Source organism: Engraulis encrasicolus, chromosome 15, assembly GCF_034702125.1.
Source record: "Engraulis encrasicolus isolate BLACKSEA-1 chromosome 15, IST_EnEncr_1.0, whole genome shotgun sequence".
NCBI classification, from domain to species: Eukaryota; Metazoa; Chordata; class Actinopteri; order Clupeiformes; family Engraulidae; genus Engraulis; species Engraulis encrasicolus.
In genome coordinates this window covers 23,289,253-23,306,752 of record NC_085871.1, presented here as the reverse complement: position 1 = coordinate 23,306,752, position 17,500 = coordinate 23,289,253, and the positions used below count along the sequence as shown (strand labels likewise).

Genomic DNA, 17,500 nt, shown 5'->3' with positions numbered 1-17,500 from the left:
AGGAGGAGTCACAGGCAAATTGTCTGATGGCTCCTGTAGATTGCCTGTGGTGGGGTCCTCGGCTCTGGATATAGCAGATTCACCCCATAGACAGACATGCATACAAATCTCGATACTTCGTCCACTTTGCTGGTCAACAGAGTCAAACATCCGCACACAGCAGCTGGGGTTGAGAAGCAGGAGGCGTTGAGACGGGCCTTGAGACAGATGCGATGGGGTGGGGGTGGGGGGTGTTGGAGTGAAACTCAGAGTGAAGCATTAGTCAACATTACATATTTTTTTTGTGTAAGGTGGCCATTGGCAGTCTTTTAATGGGGTCAAAGGGGCATTTCACAGGGTTATGATGAGGTCAAAGGGGCATTGACAGGGTTATGATGAGGTCAAGGGGGCTTTTTTTCTTAAAGGTTGAGAACTACTGATGTAAACAGTAGGCACAGTACAGTACAGTAGGTGTCCTTTTCAGTGCCTGCTGGGAATAGACTGCTGCCTTCTATAGAAGCCAGCTGTGGCCCTGTTGGCATCATCTGGTGCACACTAACTCTGACCAGCCTCCCCCCCCCCCTCTCTCTCTCACTCACTTTACTTTGAGGCCTTTGCCCTCTATCTGTGTGTGTGTGTGCGTGCGTGCGTGCATGTGTGAAAGCGAGACAGAGAGAGAGAGACAGGCAGACAGACAGACAGATTTTTTAAAATTTACAACACACCTTTATTACAAATTCCTGGAATACAGAAGCACAAAAAGTGAGGGAGAAAGAGAAAGACAGCATATCTGTATCTGACGGAGTGTAGATGCTCCCCTGGTGTGTGGGGGATCTTGCCTGTATTGTATGTGTGTGCATTTGTGAGATCAGTTGTGTCTGTGTCTGTGTTTGTGTCTTTGTCTGCGGTTGTTTCCGTGTGTGTGTCTATATTTGGGTGTCCGATTGCATTATACTCTGGGCTTTGGGATAGTGCTTTAGAATAGCAGGTGAGCGCTTGTTTGTTTGTTTTTGTTTCATTTGTCAGTCAGGGATCTATTTGTTTGTTTATTCATTTCAGGAATCTCTGGAGTGGCAGACGAATTAAACAAAGATGTTGATGTAGACAGGTCTTTTAAATGCTCTTTCATCCTGTCTGAGGGGATGATTTCTAGCCTGGTTCTCACCGACGGTGCGTGTGTGTACACAAACTAGTGTGTAGCTCCGCTCCACCAGGGGGCTCCGGAGCTACACACACGCACCGTCACTGAGAACCAGGCTAGATGATTTCATCATCCCTTCATAATCTACCTGCAAGCTCAGAAAAGAAAAGAGACATTTGCCACCAGATACAAAACTTTTTTTTGCTGCTTTCTGTCACATCTTCATTTGTGTATATCGATACGCATCACTTGCGGCAAATAAACACTAATACACAAGAAATTATGTTGAAGTCTGTTTAAAGAGTGGACATGATATTGATTTTTAACAGGAATTGAAACAGTTGAAGCCTTCTTGTCATCAGTGACATTGATATTTTGCCTCTGATGTATTTGTGCGTTTGTCCTTTACAACTTTTAAGCTAAGTGTACACCAAGAGCGACCTATTCTACCTGAGTGACAGAAGTCGTTATTTTGCTATGGAGGGTCGGCAAATAAAGCGAGCAAAGCAAATTCGCCAGGAGCCAAGTGACCTGAGTGACCAGAGCGAATTTCAGTGATTAAAGTCAAGCTCATATTGTGGTTAAAATGAGCCATGATGCGGTCCAGTGAAAACCAATTGGAATGTTCATATCTCTGAATGTCCCAGGCTGACAGGGTGCATTTCTCTAAACCGAAGTTGCTAACTACGTTAGCTACTTTGTTGTTTGCTATGCGATTTCCCATTGGCAACTACCCAAGTTGCTAACTGGCTAACAACTACGCATTTGAGAAATGCACCCCAGAACCGTTATATGATTACCTAAATAAAACATGTCAATATCACATCCAGAGCGAATAAAACGAATTAATGGCAAAACTTCAGCGACCTCGGCTTCTCAGGTAGCGCAAGTTGTTTGTGGGGTACACCCAGCTTTAGAATTCTATTGCCGACATGAAAAGGATTGGATTATCAGTTTGCATATACTCTTACACTTTACTTCCATATTTGACCTGTACAGTGTAATAGTCAAGTGTGCTTCAGTTTCACTACACTCCCTCCCATCACTTTTTCACTCGTCATTCTTTTCAGTTTCTTCTATGTTACCATGTATATTCGCTTTAAAGGTACAGCATGCAATCTATTTCCAGAATTCATTCTGCTCATTTACAAATGTCACCTTTTTAAACAAATACTTACCACCACCATAAAAAGTAAGTATTCATTAGGATTTGGAAAATTACACTTTTTATACATGAAAAGGAGGATCCTCTCCCTTTCCACCATTTTGAATTTCCAGTAATAGACATTGTTAGCAGCAAAACTTACAATATTATAATAATAGCAATAGTAGTAAATATATATTACTAAGTAAAGATTCATGAAAGGATCCAATTTGGGAATATGCAGCACAATTGCAATGAGCAGCATATTGTTTCAACACCTACTCTGGCTACCATCCTGCATACTGTACCTTTAAAGACTGATTTATTACCGTTTAACAGTCTCTCAATAGCAGATACTGATATAATAACATTTCCTTGTGGATCCATCTTCCATTATCTTGGTCATTCATGTAGGCACCCAGTTGTCTTTTTTTGTTTTCATTTGGGGTTTTTCGTTCATTCATCACCCATTTCTCCCTCCCTCCATGCATCCCATCCATCCATCCATCCATCCATCCATGCGCCTGTCCTCCATCCTCCATGAGCAGGATCTGAGGGGCCATACTTTTTCCGCACGTCTGCCAAACACAAAAAGAAGCGTGAGTTTGAGACCTGAGGCCTGAATCCGAAAGCATCACTTGTTCACTATATATTAGAGTAAAATAGAGGCACTTTATTGATACCCTACCAGGACAGGGATGTTAAACTCAAATTCATCCAAAATTAAAATCTTGGATGAAGTCGCCAGCCAAACGCGTTCAAGTCATGTTCAAGTCATGCAATTATGGTTTCTGTGGACCAACTGTAAGAACCATTTGAAATGACCTCGTGGGCCAAACTAACGCACCCCGAGCGCCAGATTTGGCCCCCGGCATGAGTTTGATATTCCTGTCCTAGGACATGAGGAGCATGGTGCACTAGTATCAGGGGTGAAAGTAGACGGGTGCGCAGTACCGGTAAGGTAATAGGGTTAATGCTGCCCCCATTGGAAAAAAGTAATGTCTGGTATTTAAGTAGAGAACGCATTCAAAAACATCATGTCAATTGAGACAAGTGTCTCATGAAGAGACTCTCGAAATAGTCATGCTGTGATATAGATCTCTAGTGCACATGTTTATGTTATTTGTTTATTGTTTGTTTGTGGGGAGTAAGCAGCACCGGTAAGAAACAAAAACTACTTTCACTCCTGACTAGTATGCCCTGTGTAGGGAGCATTACAACTTGTGCCTTATGTAGTAAGCTATGTAGTGGACAAGTGAACAGTTCGGACATGGGCCTAGGACTTGAGGCTGAGTTGGGACTCAGGACTTGTATGCTGTGCTTCTGTTCCCTTACCCCAGTGATTCTCGAACTGTGGGTCGGGGCCCACTGGTGGTCCTTGAGGGTATTCCAAGTGGGCCTTGAAATTATTTTCAAAAACTCAGAATAGTATTTGTGTGTGTGCATGTATGTTGCTGTTGACTGTTTATTTCAGTCTTATTGATTAACGGGTCAGAGGTGGTCCCTGAACATTTGTGAACATTTCAAGTTCAAACATTTCAAGGCCTTAATTTGGAGAAGGATGTTGAACCCCGGCTTTACCCCTCTTCAATACAAACCAGTGTTGCGTTTCTCGAAAGCATAGTTGCTAGACAGTGAGCAACTTGGGAAGTTGCCAATGGGAAATTGCATTGCAACCAACAAAGTAGCTACCATAGTTAGCAACTACACTTTCGAAAAATGCCCCCCAGACCAACTAACCAAAGCTAAACTAAGCTAAGAAGGCAGCGGCTCTACTTATGATATTTGTTTTACACTTGGTTTCAAAATGACATCTTGGGTGACGGCATGATAACTGGATGGCAGTTAGACAAGATATAGATACATATTAAATAACATAATGAAATTAATCATTTGTAGTAAAATTACATTACTTCACTTTATTTGGGTTTTCCTGTTAGATAGGTCTACGTCATAGCAAAGCTGGTAACAGTATGTAATCATGTAATTCCACTGTACATTTCCTAACCCTAACCCTAAACCCACGGTACAGTGTAAATACATAATATTGCATGCTGTTACTTTGTATGTTGATATCTGCTAAAAAGATAAGGCTGACTCCAGCTCTCACCTGGCTGTTGCCAGGTGCTCAACCAGACTCTCTGCTGCCCACTTCTGTTCAGTTTTCGCCACTGTCAGCATTATCTCCATTATAGTGCTTGTTGTTGCAAACTCATGAGAACACAATACATTTAAACTACAAAACACAGACACAAACAATGACGTGAAATTTGTTCCAGACCACCCACCCACCCAAACAAACAACTGAATCATTTAACTTTCAACAATCAAAAGCACAATGTGTCTTGGTGGTTGATAATGAGTGTGTGTTTTGTGTGCATTGCTGTTGGTAATGATTCAACCACCGTAGCCACATTGTTAAAACCAAGTGTAATATCATGATCTTGGTGTCAGGTCCACTCTAACACATGGTGGCCCAGACACCTATAGGCAGGGTCGCTGACAGCCTTAACTGGGCCCAGGACAAAATCCTCTGAAAGGGCCCCCCTTGTAATGTTGTTAAGACACAATTCTGGGCCCCCTCTCTCTCCCTGGGCCCGGAACAACATGCCCTTTTGTGCCCCCGCCCCCCCTGTTGGTGGGCCTGCCTATAGATGACATGGTAGAGTCAGCTGCCTTAACACCATTGATCCAATCCAGCCATATCAGAGCAAGTTTTTGTATTTCTCTAGGTGTTTTATAGCATGAGGTGATTGTATTTTACAATAACAAAATAAACCGAATGAATTATGTCATGACCGAAAAGCAGCTCTGTTGAGAGGTCCAGTATGTCTAGTCGACGTCAGCAAACTTCCTGACTCTTGTGTTTGTGTGTCATGCAGAACAAAGGAAGAACTACACAAAAACCAGTATTAACAGCCTGACGGACACGTCGCAGTACCATGTGGAGGTGAGTGCTAGCCTGATTATCATCGACATTCAAATCTCTTCGAGACTTGCTCTGACCAAGAGCATAACAATGAATATTTCCCAAACGGCATGGTTGACTCGCCTTTCTTGGTTTTCTCATGGTTGTTTGCTTACTGAGAAAGTGTGAGGAGTTCCCGTATTTCCGGGAACTCAGAATGTACTTGCATTGCTCTTGACCGGACTAGTTGCAATGCTGAAAGTGTTGCGTCACTAGGAGGGCTCAGCCTGGCTAGGTGAGTGCATTGAAATGAATCCACCCCAAATATACAGCATTCAGTAATTTAAATCGTTATCAGCAGATGGAAAAATCTAACATCAGTTCCTATCTAGCACTATGTCCATAGTAGCTCACAGTAGCAACACAAAGTAGTTACTCATCTTCATACTACAGATTGGAAGCTAATTATAGCTCATTCAAATTATTTAGAGACGGTAACAAAAGTAAAAGTAATAACAAAAACACTTGGATTTCATCTTTTTAGTTACTCTCACTATGTAACAACACTACCTAACTACCTGACTCTTCTTGCCTCAGTACTTGTTTCTGCAGTAGTGTCATCAAACCTTTGTAGGAATAATGTATTCAGGGCTCTGAATTAACCCCTGCCAACCAGCCAAATGCTGGTGGAAATTCAGTTTGGGCTGGTGATGAAAAAAGTTCATTTAGAGCTCTGAATATATTGTAGTCTTAACGTCTTTTCAACATCACTAAATTTCCCGGCGGGGTATCCTCTTGCCTCAGCACCTGAAAATGTTTGTCACGAACACTTGTAATGTCATCAAACTTCAGAAGGGATACAATACAATATCACAGTCTCTCAACTTACTGTCAGCTTCACTAAATGACTTAATTCCCTTTTGGCCATCTTCTCTCGCCTCAGCACCTGACGACGTTTGTGATGGACCGCAAGGAGGCCATGATCACCATCGAGGACGGGATCCGCAAGCTGCGGCTCCTGGACGCCAAAGGGAAGGTGTGGACGCAGGACATGCTGCTCCAGGTGGACGAGAAGGCCGTCAGCCTCATCGACGCAGACAGCAAGGTGAACTAGGCTACAGCTATTTACATTATGGAAACCTGGGGTGGGGTGTCAAACTCATTTAATGTCAGGGGCGAGGGTGTCTTTTTCTCTCTCTCTCTCTCTCTCTCTCTCTCTCTCTCTCTCTCTCTCTCTCTCTCTCTCTCTCTCTCTCTCTCTCTGTCTCTGTCTCTGTCTTTCTCTCTCTCTCTCTTTCTCTCTCTCTCTCTGTCTCTGTCTCTGTCTCTGTCTCTGTCTCTGTCTCTGTCTCTCTCTCTCTCTCTCTCTCTCTCTCTCTCTCTCTCTCTCTCTCTCATAACACCTCAAGATTTAAATGGTCAAAACATTTTTGAAGTGTTTATTTGATCATTTTTGAAGTCAATATTTCAGTCTACCTGGTGCATGAATCTGTCCAATGTTTTTCCAATTGTCCAATTTATATTCTACAAGATGGTAGTGCTAAAATACATACTGACCGCTAAAATATATACTGACTCCTGTAGGCTCAAGATTACGATGCAACATCACAGGTGCTGTCTTTGTCGATGTTGAACCAAGACAATCATTATGAAAGTGTGTGAACAAAGGCAGTCTTTTATGCCTCTGAGATTTTCAGTTTCAATTCTCTCGGATCCGTATATTTCCCACGAGTCATTCATCACCTGCACTAATATGCTGTTACATCCTGACATATTTGTCAGATCTCGCCCCTATTTGCCATTTGCACCTCCATATTAAAATGTATGGGTCTCATGAGTCATTCAGCGATTTTGTCATCTGTCTGTAGTAATTGTACAGCTGACTGAGCTCCCTTGTATATTCTTATATTAGGCCTAATGCAGTGGCGGAACAATTGCACTCAGAGCCCCAGGGAAAAACACTGATAGGGCCCCTGAAACAGCTTTCCATGGTCACAACAATAGGGCCCCCACCAACAATACAGGAGGGCCCTGGGTTCAGGGGCAAATGCCCTGCTCGCCCCTCCTATAGCTCAGCTCCTGGCCCAGTGGTGTAGTCTACTTTTTTATGGTGGGTATACTGTATATTTGAGCATTTTTTGAAGTGGGTATACTGTATATATTTGTGCTATTCAAAATAATGGATCAATCAATTTTAAGTGGGTATACTGAAATCCCTGAAATTTAGAAGTGGGTATACTCCGTATAGCCGCGTTCTACGTAGACTACACGACTGCCATGGCCTAATGTTAAACATGTGCAGCCATTACCACCACCCTCGCTTTCACATCATGGCTCCATAAGCTTTGTTCAGAAAGGTTACAGCAGGCTTTACCCAGACAGATGTTTCTTGATTTTAGGCTGCAGACCACAGAGTTGTAAAACTGGAAAGTAAGAAAAGGTTGCTTCATGCATTAACTTTGTTTTTATTATTACACAGATGCGTTTCGTTGTTCTGCCTTCCTCAGTGTTCATAAGATATTCTATACTGTATTATATGATGGTTATTAAGTAGATTACTTAATTTTTGCATCTGCACTTGTTGTTCTGTATATTTCCTGTGCACTTTGCACTGCTAGTGATGTTGGCTATGATTATGTCCTCGTTTGTGAGTCGCTTTGGTTATAAAGTGTCTGCCAAATGCAATGTAATGTAATTTAATGTAGATTACATTATTTTGTTATTAATTAGATTACCTTATTTATTATTCATTTCCCTTGTCTCTGTCCTTGTGTCCAGAATGAGTTGGAGAACTTCCCCATGAGCACGCTGCAGCACTGTCAGTCGGTGATGAACGCCTGCAGCTACGACTCCATCCTGGCCCTGGTCTGCAAGGAGTCGGGGCAGGGCAAGCCAGACCTGCACCTCTTCCAGTGCGACGACATCAAGGTGAGTGAGTGAAAGTGGAAGCCTATTGGGAAACTCCAACTCCCATTGTCATTGTGACACAGCACTCCACAGCACATACACCGCATTCCACATTATTACGCAACTGACATTTTTCGCTGTTTCCCCAAATAATCAATACAAATGACAGTCGTCATAATTTTCAAGTCATCAGCCATTAGAGTACAATTAAAACGTTTTTGAATGAACCTTCCAATGATAACGGTATTTTTTAAAATAATAAAAAACTTAAAATGCTCTGTTCTACATTATTACGCAAAGTAGTTTTGTAGTGTTCAAATACAAATTTCTTTCTTTGTTTCCCATTTACATCAAAACAGTTGGAATTTGGTACCTTCTAAATTACATTTCAATGTTCAATACTTGATGATAAACTCTTTGTCTTAGTAACTGGAATGCTGCATTTAACATTGAAGTCAATGACAGGGCATTGCATGGGAGTTATGGAAGCCCAGATATCCTTGATGCTTTGCTCTCAGCTGTTTTTGTTTGTTTGGTCTGGTGACCCACACTTCACTCTTCAATATACCCGTAGATTTCCATGCCACGTTTAGGTGCTTTGGTGGTATCGACATTTTAACTCACCAGACATAAAACCCCATTGAAAATGAATGGGATGTTATGTCTGGTGAGTTAGAATGTCATCATCTCCAAAGCACCTAAACGTGGCATGGAAATCTACGGGTATATTGAAGAGTGAAGTGTGGGTCACCCGACCAAACAAACAAAAACAGCTGAGAGCAAAGCATCAAGGATATCTGGGCTTCCAGAACTCCCATGCAATGCCCTGCCATTGACTTCAATGTTAAATGCAGCATTCCAGTTACAGCTTATAACAAAGTTTTGAACATTGAAATGTATTGAAGGTACCAAATGCCAACTGTTTTGATGTAGATGGGAAAAAAAGAAAGAAATTTGGATTACAACACTACAAAACTGTTTTGTGTAATTAATTGGAACAGAGCATTTTGGGCATTTTACGTTTTTTATTATTTTAAAAAAATACCGTTATCATTGGAAAATTAATTCAAAAACGTTTAAATTGTACTCTAATGGCTGATGACTTGAAAAATATGACGACTGTAATTTGTATTGATTATTTGGGAAAACTGCAAAAAATGTCATTTGCGTAATGATGTGGAATGTAGTGTTAGTGAACACTGCACACAACGAAATTGCATTGATGCCTCACCCGTGCAAGGGGGCAGCCCTCAATGGCGCACCTAGGGAGCAGTGCGGTGGGACGGTTCCATGCTCAGGGTACCTCAGTCATGGAGGAGGATGGGGGAGAGCACTGGTTGTTTACTCCCCCCACCAACCTGGCGGGTCGGGAGTCGAACCGGCAACCTTTGGGCTACAAGTCTGACGCCTTAACCGCTTACCCATGGCCATTAGAACTAATGTTCTAATTACAGCTAATGTACTAATTGAATTAAGTCGTCGTATAGGATTCTGTGATATAGAGTTGGGAAGTTGTGCAAGGTTCTGGTCAGCAAGGAGTTAGGGGCAGAACAAACCAGACCTGCACTTCTTCCTGTGCGACGACATCAAGGTAAAGAACTAATGTTCTACTTACAACTAATGAAGTCATTAAATGAGCTGCTTGAGAGTGGGGAGTGGGGACACCTTATTGTTATGGGGGCATTGGCTCGAGGCCGGATTAAGCCACAAGAGGGCCAAATTGGGAGGCAACAAAGTAATATGTTAATAGTGCCCTATCCTTGTACAGGCATTTCTGGTTTGTGTTTGTCATTGATACTATTGTATGTATGAATGGTTGGCTTGATGATCTAGGGACTGAATGAAAGACAGGTTTGGGCGTTGAGGATTGGGCAAGGGTGTGGTTGGGAGGGGTTGTTGATTAAATCTATTTGACACTCTTAAGATGACATCAAGGCTCAAGGGGGTTGGCTTACTGAGTTACCAGTAGTCTGTGGTACTGTAGTTTGGGTCACAGGGGGCAGATAATATACACTGGGTTTGCTGATGGAGGTGGAGTAGAGTTTACTCTGATGGCTCTAATGTTCAAGTAGACAAACCACACATCAAGGTGAGGATGGAAAAACTCAATCTCAACTTTAGTATTATTACGTTATTATTATTATTATTAGCCTATTATTATACGTTATTCTGGTGTTCTGGGGATACTGATGTGTTGTTATGTTTTACTGTGGGTAGCACAAGCTATACAAGAAGGGTTAACTTAGCTCACTGACTCCAAGAGCAGATAGGATTAGGGGGGAGGTGGAAGTGTGTGAAGGATCAGGGGTGTTGAGAGGTTTTCACTGACTCAGTGGTCTTGTATTCCCAGGGAGCATTTAGGAGGTGGAGGTTGGGGGAGGGGATGTATATAATTGAAAGTCGTTCGGTTCTTTCTAATATCCTAACGCCTGTCCTCCCTTGCTCACCTGCCTGCTTGTGGCCTCGTGATGATGTCACTGACAACAGAAGTATATTTCAATATCTTGTAAAAGCGCAATTCTAATGTCATTTTCTTATTTGCGATTGGGATGGTGAATGAAGAATAGTCCCTCAAAAGTTGTTGTGACTAGGCCGACAGCGGAGAAACGTAATTGTTTTCTGGTCACGCAAGGCCACGCGAAGCCAAAAACAAGATGAGGACTTTTTTTCTCACATGCTGTTGATGAAATTTCAGATTTTTTTTTACCCCTTATCGCCCCCTCTGGGAGGAAAGTGGGACTGCAGCTCAGGCCTCTAGGGGTATAAATATACCCTTTTTGTCACATAGGTTACACCAATAAAGGGTATGTAAAAAGAAGACGAGGGAAAAACAAAGCCACGTTTTTGATCCATTTTGTTGTTTAAGTGTTGTTTTGTCGTTACCTCCGAGCACTTGTTGCATCTTAGATAATACAGCAAATAAGCACATTTATGGCTCACACTTTTACAACTTGTGGATTACTTTTAAGAGTATCAGTCAATGTATTTACCTTCACTTCACTCACACTTCCCCAAGCTATGATATGCGGTCATACTCCAATGCATTTTCATCAATGACAAAACATTCCAGCCTGAGCTATTTATAACTTTTTATGTGGACTCAGAATGATGTAACAGGGCTAAAGTTCAAATAGGCTTCCCCCAAGAAGTTGGAACACCCTTAGGAGGAGTACCTGTGTTGTTGCGCCATACAAAACTTGAGCTTGCTGTACTAAGTTTGCATAAGTGAACCAACAATTGTCAATGGCTGCCTTTTTGTGTTGTGGGGCAGAATAGCCCACGTCTGCCCTGCCAACATTGACATTGTCACTAACTTGCTGGAGATGACGAGGACTCGGAGTTGGCCATTGTCTTTGTAAAGGGCAGTACTGCTGTGTACTGGGCAACCAATGTCATTGTGGTGTGGTGAAGAGAAAGAGAAGTGAAGTGTTGGCAGTGAGTGACCTGTTTTTATTGCTTCCTCGTTGTTGCAGGCAAATCTTATCCAGGCCGATATCGACAGTGCCATTAGCGACTACAAGGGTGGGAAGGTAAAGAAGAGACCAGACGCTTTAAGGTAAAACATTCAGCTTTTATTTTTCTGTTTAGTTTTTTTCTTTGCAAGGAATGCCAATTCGGATGCACCGTCACTTATTCCAATGGGTTCAAAATTCCAAAGGTTCAGTGGATTCCAAACGAACAGAATAGCAAACATGCAGACGCATGCACAATTTTACTATATATAAGGACACCGATTTCCATGACGTTTTTACCACACAGACCTCATAACGAATGCCATATCACGCTGACGTTTAGCAACTAACTTCCCAGAACTCTCTTCTCCCCCCCCAACTGAGTGTGGGGTTTAAATAGCTTATTTTTGTATGACGCAGCAGCTCTTCCTCATTCGCACCGTATGCTACACCTACTCTACATTGTGTCTGATGTGAATGGGGAAACAGGTGTGGACAGAGGTGAAAGTAGTTTTCGTTTCTTACCGGTGCCATCTCCTCCACCCCCCCCCCACCCCCCACCCACAAACAAATAATAAACAAACAGGATATACATGTGCACTACAGCTCTAAATCGCCGCATGACTATTTCAGGTGTCTCTTTATTGAAAGACACTTGTCCCAAATGGCATACATAGTGTGGTTGTATGTGTTTTCTATTGTATTTACATAGCAGACCTTACTTTTTTTTTCAAATGTGGGTTTTGGGCAGCATGAAACCTATTCTTTTACCGGTACTGTGCACCAGATGTACATTTTATGCCGGTGCTACGCACCTGTGCGTACCTGCCTACTTTCATCCCTGGGTGTGGAACACCACTGTAGTCGTCATTCCCCCTGATTTGTGACCCCCATTGTAGTTACTGTTCCACGGAGGGCAGCACTGTTCATGTGTTGACTTTTTTCTTTATCGTGGCCCTGTTAAGATGAAATCAACACAGAAGATTATTTGCTACAAGCAGAGACTGCAGGAGCAACTAAGTTGCAAGAGCAACTAAGCAACTGCAGTATGTTTACTTCCTTCCAGGAAGTTACAGGTGGTAGGGATGGTAGTTAAGATTAGAGATGTTCCTATTTATCCTGGGGGTCGGACGCTAAGGTGAATTTTGGTTAAAAAGTTAAGGTTAAGTTACCATTGAACTAACTAAAGGGTTTAGCTTTGTTTTTTCTTTTGTTTGTTTGTTTGTTTGTTTGTTTGTGTTTTTGTTTGTTGGTCTTTCTTTCTTTCTTTCTTTCTTTCTTTCTTTCTTTCTTTCTTTCTTTCTTTCTTTCTTTCTTTCTTTCTTTCACTCTTTCACTCTTTCACTCTTTCACTCCATCTCCATCTCCATCTCCATCTCTCATCTTACCACGTCCATCTCCTGTGTTCTAGAATGATCCTGAAGAGTGGTGGTGGTGGTGGTGGTGGTGGTGGAGGTGGTGGTGGTGGAGGTGGTGGTGGTGGTGGTATCCCCCCTCCCCCTGCTGCTCCGGCTCCGGAACCCCCGGCTCAGAACTCTCCGCTGGACGTGAAGGGCAGGGCGGCCGCCTGGTCAGCCTGGGCCAACGAACAGCAGGAGTGTAAGTTCAGGACAGTATGAGAGTAGACGGGGAAAAGATTGTGGGAGAGGTATGGGGCAGGGCCGGGAAATGACCCCGGCCGGACTCGAACCGGGGTCCTCGTGGTCATGTAAAGCCCAAATGTGGGAGGCTTAGCGCGCTGTGCCACAGCGCTCCCCTGCAGGAGTATGTGTGATTGACTGTGTAAATTCATGACCATATTACCATGTGTGATTGACTGCAAGTTCATCAACATATTACTAGATATGTGATTGACTGTGTAAGTTCATCAACACATTACTATATGTCAGGGGTGGGGAACCTATGTCTCGAGGGCAGCCCTTGAGGCTGTTTTATCCGGCCCCCAATATAGTTTTAATGTTATGCAGTGTCACATGAAATATGACATATTTTGTATGTGATTGATAGTGTAAGTTCATGAACATATTACTATGTATGATTGTGTAAGTTCATCAACATATTACTACTGTATGTGTGATTGCATGAGTTCATGAACATATTGCTGTGTGTGATTGACTGTTATGTTCATATTGTATGTAAGTTCATATTGAATGTAACTTAATTCCTAGAGCAACACTATAAGTAAAAAAAATGGCGTTTGTTATTTCCAAAATAATAGCCGCAATTTTTATTTGCAAAACAATAACAACACAATTCGATATGTATTTATTTGGTATTAGGTAGTTAGCTATTCATTGTAATCAGTTTCTATAGAACCATTTCATGCCTTAACACTGTCCCTTATAAGAACAGATTTTTTAAAAAGGACACCCTACGCTCAGCAAACTGAAATTGTAATTATTTTAAGTAGGCATAGAACTCTTCATTCCCACTGTGCTATATCTATGTCTGGGTATGTAGTGGGAAGTGATTCACAGGTGCAGAGACAAAAGCTCTTTTCAGCCTGAAATCTGCCGGCTGTGTAGGTGGACATTTGGAAATACACTCAGTCTCTCAACCAATCAGTAATTATCCCTGTGAATAACACAGCCAACGACGGGCCCAAGACACCCTCATACATAATACCTGGCTCTATTTCCACTCACTTGCTCGCCAATCCCTTATTTGCCCCGTGAAAGACACTCAATTATGACTTCCATCAGAGTTGGTCATTGTCAGCACTAGGAGTGATTGGTAGTCATTTAGGTGGCAATGAGAGGGAGTCGGTCACGTCAGTCTGGGGGAGAAGTAACGTAGTCCCCATTTACACGTTTGGCTGTATTTTTGTTGTTGTTGTTCATATCTAACAATATCCAGAAAAATCTCCACTTAAACACGTTGCTTCAAAAAACAAAACAAAAAAACCCTGCTTTGGTCAAGATCACAACACTTAAAAAAAGAGAGACACAAACAGACAAAGGTGTCCATTTACTAAAAGTAACAAGATGCATGTAAACAGAGACAAACACTGGCCAACGTCCGTGCCGTGCAGCAAATACCAGGGCCAAACAACCCTCAACAGGCCATTGAGAGTGTAATTTGGGGTGGAAACATCACCAGCCCCTAATAGACACTGGTGTCCACACTCGTTGAGCCATGATGACAACAACAGTGTTTGGCGCAACAGTGATATTAACTACACAACAAAATACAAATGTGGGCCTTTGATCCATTCATTCGAGTAATTTGAGGCCAGAACATCATGACAACATGAACATCATGCTCCAAACAACTCTTGGGTCATCATCAGTCATCAGTATGCTGTCCATACTGTGTTCTTTCAATGGTGCTGTTATGAGCCTTGTTCAATTATTTGGTTTCCTATCAAGTGTGAGGGTACTTCCCGTTCAATATTAGAAATCACTTTACTTTTTGCAAAATGTCTTCATGCACACAAAAACAATACAAATTAGTCAAGGGCTTTTGATCCATTCAAAAGTGCATATTTCAGTTTCACTGAGTAATTTGGGGCCAGAACATCATGACAACATGAACATCATGTTCCAGACAACTCTTGGGTCATCATCAGTCATCAGATGCTGTCCATACTGTGTTCTTTCAATGGGGGTCTGCCCATTGGTCAGACAGCCCATTAGTCCGACAGCCCATAAGTCAGACAATGGCCATGCAGGAGTATCAGGTGTTTTGGTTTGGGCATAGTTCTTACTTTTCAGTAAACTTAAAAGTGAATATTTACAAACTTATGCTGCCAAAATGATTGTAACGTGTCACGCTGTGACCTCAGAGTCCGACCAGTTGTCACAAGGGATATGAGAGCCTACACAGTATGGCACCCCTTGTTACGTCAGACAATGAGTTAAGAGAGTAATCCTGTGCGTGTGTCTGTGTGTCAGATGACCCTCAGGAACAGTACCCTGATCAGGATGAACCAGCAGAGATGACAGCAGCTCGCGTGGACAGAGACGTGGTAAGTGTGTGTGTGTCTGTGTGTGTGTGTGTCTGTGTGTCTGTATGTGTCTGTGTGTGTCTGTGTGTGTGTGTGTCTGTGTGTGTCTGTGTGTGTCTGTGTGAGGGCAAGAGAATCCTTCTTTGTCACTTACACTCACCACGACCCTACTGGACCTGTACTGTATGTGTGTGAATACTTCATTGTTAGAGTTAGGGATGTGGTAAGTGTGTGTGTGTGAGCGTGTGTGCGTGTGTGTGGTGACAACCCTTTGTTCTTGAATGGTCTTGTGATTCTCTCATCCACCTCGTCATCCTTTTATCCATCCTCTCCCAGTCGCTCTATGACCCATTCAGCTTTCATACAGTCTCTCTCTCTCTCTCTCTCTCTCTCTCTCTCTCTCTCTCTCTCTCTCTCTCTCTCTCTCTCTCTCTCTCTCTCTCTCTCTCTCTCTCTCTCTCTCTCTCTCTCGCTCGCTGTCTCTACCATTGTTTCATCCCAGTCAACATAGGGCTGACATGGCTGAATTGAGAGCAACTTAATTCCAGCTGAAGTTTAAAAAACTCACATAGCTGAGGCCAATTACAATCTTAAATAAGTTATCATTTGTCCTTTTTTTCATTCTCTTATTACTCTTCCACTGCACACAGCCATGCTGCCTGTTTACTTACACCATAGGGGGTCCAATCAGAAAGCTAATGACTGTAATAGCTTTGAAGTTGTGCTACACCATCCTGTGAAGGCAAAGGTTATTAGATAGAGCAAAGGAATAGGGACTCCTACAGTCATGTCAAAACCCTATCTGAAGCTGCACAGTATATTCATGATACCGCTTTAATGGAGGAGGGACTGATCACATACAGTGTATCGTACAGTAATGTTCAGTTGTTTAATCAGCATAAAAAAGTGAGAGTTTTTTTTTTCACAAATAATTTTTAATGAAAAATAGTAGTACACTATCCCCCTCTTAGTGTATTGGTTTGAAACATTTAATTTATTGAATTTGGAAGTGCTTTTAGGCGTGTCCTATAAAGGTTTAATGAAGGAGAAAAGATCACAGTACAGCACAGTAAAGTTTATTATGGTAATGTTCATACCATAAACACAAAGTTAAATGCTTTCTTGGTTGTACCAACATAAGATAACTCGCAGCTGGTCCATGTCAAAATTTATGTTACATAAGAACCATTAAAGATCAATGGATATATACAGTATACCGTAGATGACAACAGCCATTAAAGAAAAAATGGGATCTGTGTCTTTATAGCAAATCCTGAACCACATCCTGGATGATATCGAGCACTTTGTCACCAAGCTCCAGAAAGCAGCCGAGGCTTTTAACGAGCTCTCCAAGAGGAAGAAATCGAAGAAGAATAAGAAGAAGGGACCTGGCGGTGAGCATTGATTTTTTTTGTTCCCTTATTTCTTCCTTTCCCCCACTCCTTCTTCCAGTTCATGTGGCCCCACTTATCATCAGTGCCAAAGGGTTTTTTTTTCCAGTCGAAAAGAAACACTTTTGGAGTAGGCTGCTTTGAAAACATTTTTTATTGTTTTTTTGTTGTTGGTCTTTTACGACTTTATTTGAGAGGACAGTGTGAGAGGTGGACAGAAAGACGAATTGGGAGAAAGACGGGGAGGGGTCGGCAAAGGACCCGGGCCGGGAATCGAACCTGGGTCAGCCGCATGGCAGGCGAGTGCCCTACCGGTTGGCCACGGCAGGGCCTGAAAACATTTTAGGGGGCAGCGGGACTCTTATATTGCCCTCCTGAACAACAGTCCTTGCTAATCCACTGTCGGTACAAAAACCCTTAAAGTATCTGAGCTTTCCATTATGCTGTGGTACTATTGATTTTAAATCAATTAAAAAAAAAAAGCCGAATTAAAAAAGCCCCCTCGATACTCAGACACACTAGCATATTACAAAATTGTCTGATGTTGTTCATGTTTTGTCCACCAGAGGGCGTGCTAACACTGCGAGCGAAGCCTCCCGGGCAGGAAGAGTTCGTCGACTGCTTCCAGAAGT

At 42.4% G+C, this 17,500-nt stretch overlaps 1 protein-coding gene across 1 annotated transcript in view; it reads left to right on the top strand.

Moving 5' to 3' along the window:
- Positions 1–17,500, top strand: part of eps8a (EGFR pathway substrate 8a, signaling adaptor) — a 78,729-nt gene that overhangs the window by 42,564 nt on the left and 18,665 nt on the right. Inside the window, exons 4-12 of the mRNA XM_063217236.1 lie at positions 2,813–2,863; positions 5,147–5,214; positions 6,116–6,277; positions 7,951–8,100; positions 11,553–11,635; positions 12,943–13,130; positions 15,425–15,498; positions 16,745–16,871; positions 17,435–17,500. The exon at positions 17,435–17,500 is cut by the window's right edge and continues 23 nt beyond it. Coding sequence (XP_063073306.1) covers positions 2,813–2,863; positions 5,147–5,214; positions 6,116–6,277; positions 7,951–8,100; positions 11,553–11,635; positions 12,943–13,130; positions 15,425–15,498; positions 16,745–16,871; positions 17,435–17,500 — 969 coding nt within the window. The remainder of the gene's footprint in view (positions 1–2,812; positions 2,864–5,146; positions 5,215–6,115; positions 6,278–7,950; positions 8,101–11,552; positions 11,636–12,942; positions 13,131–15,424; positions 15,499–16,744; positions 16,872–17,434) is intronic.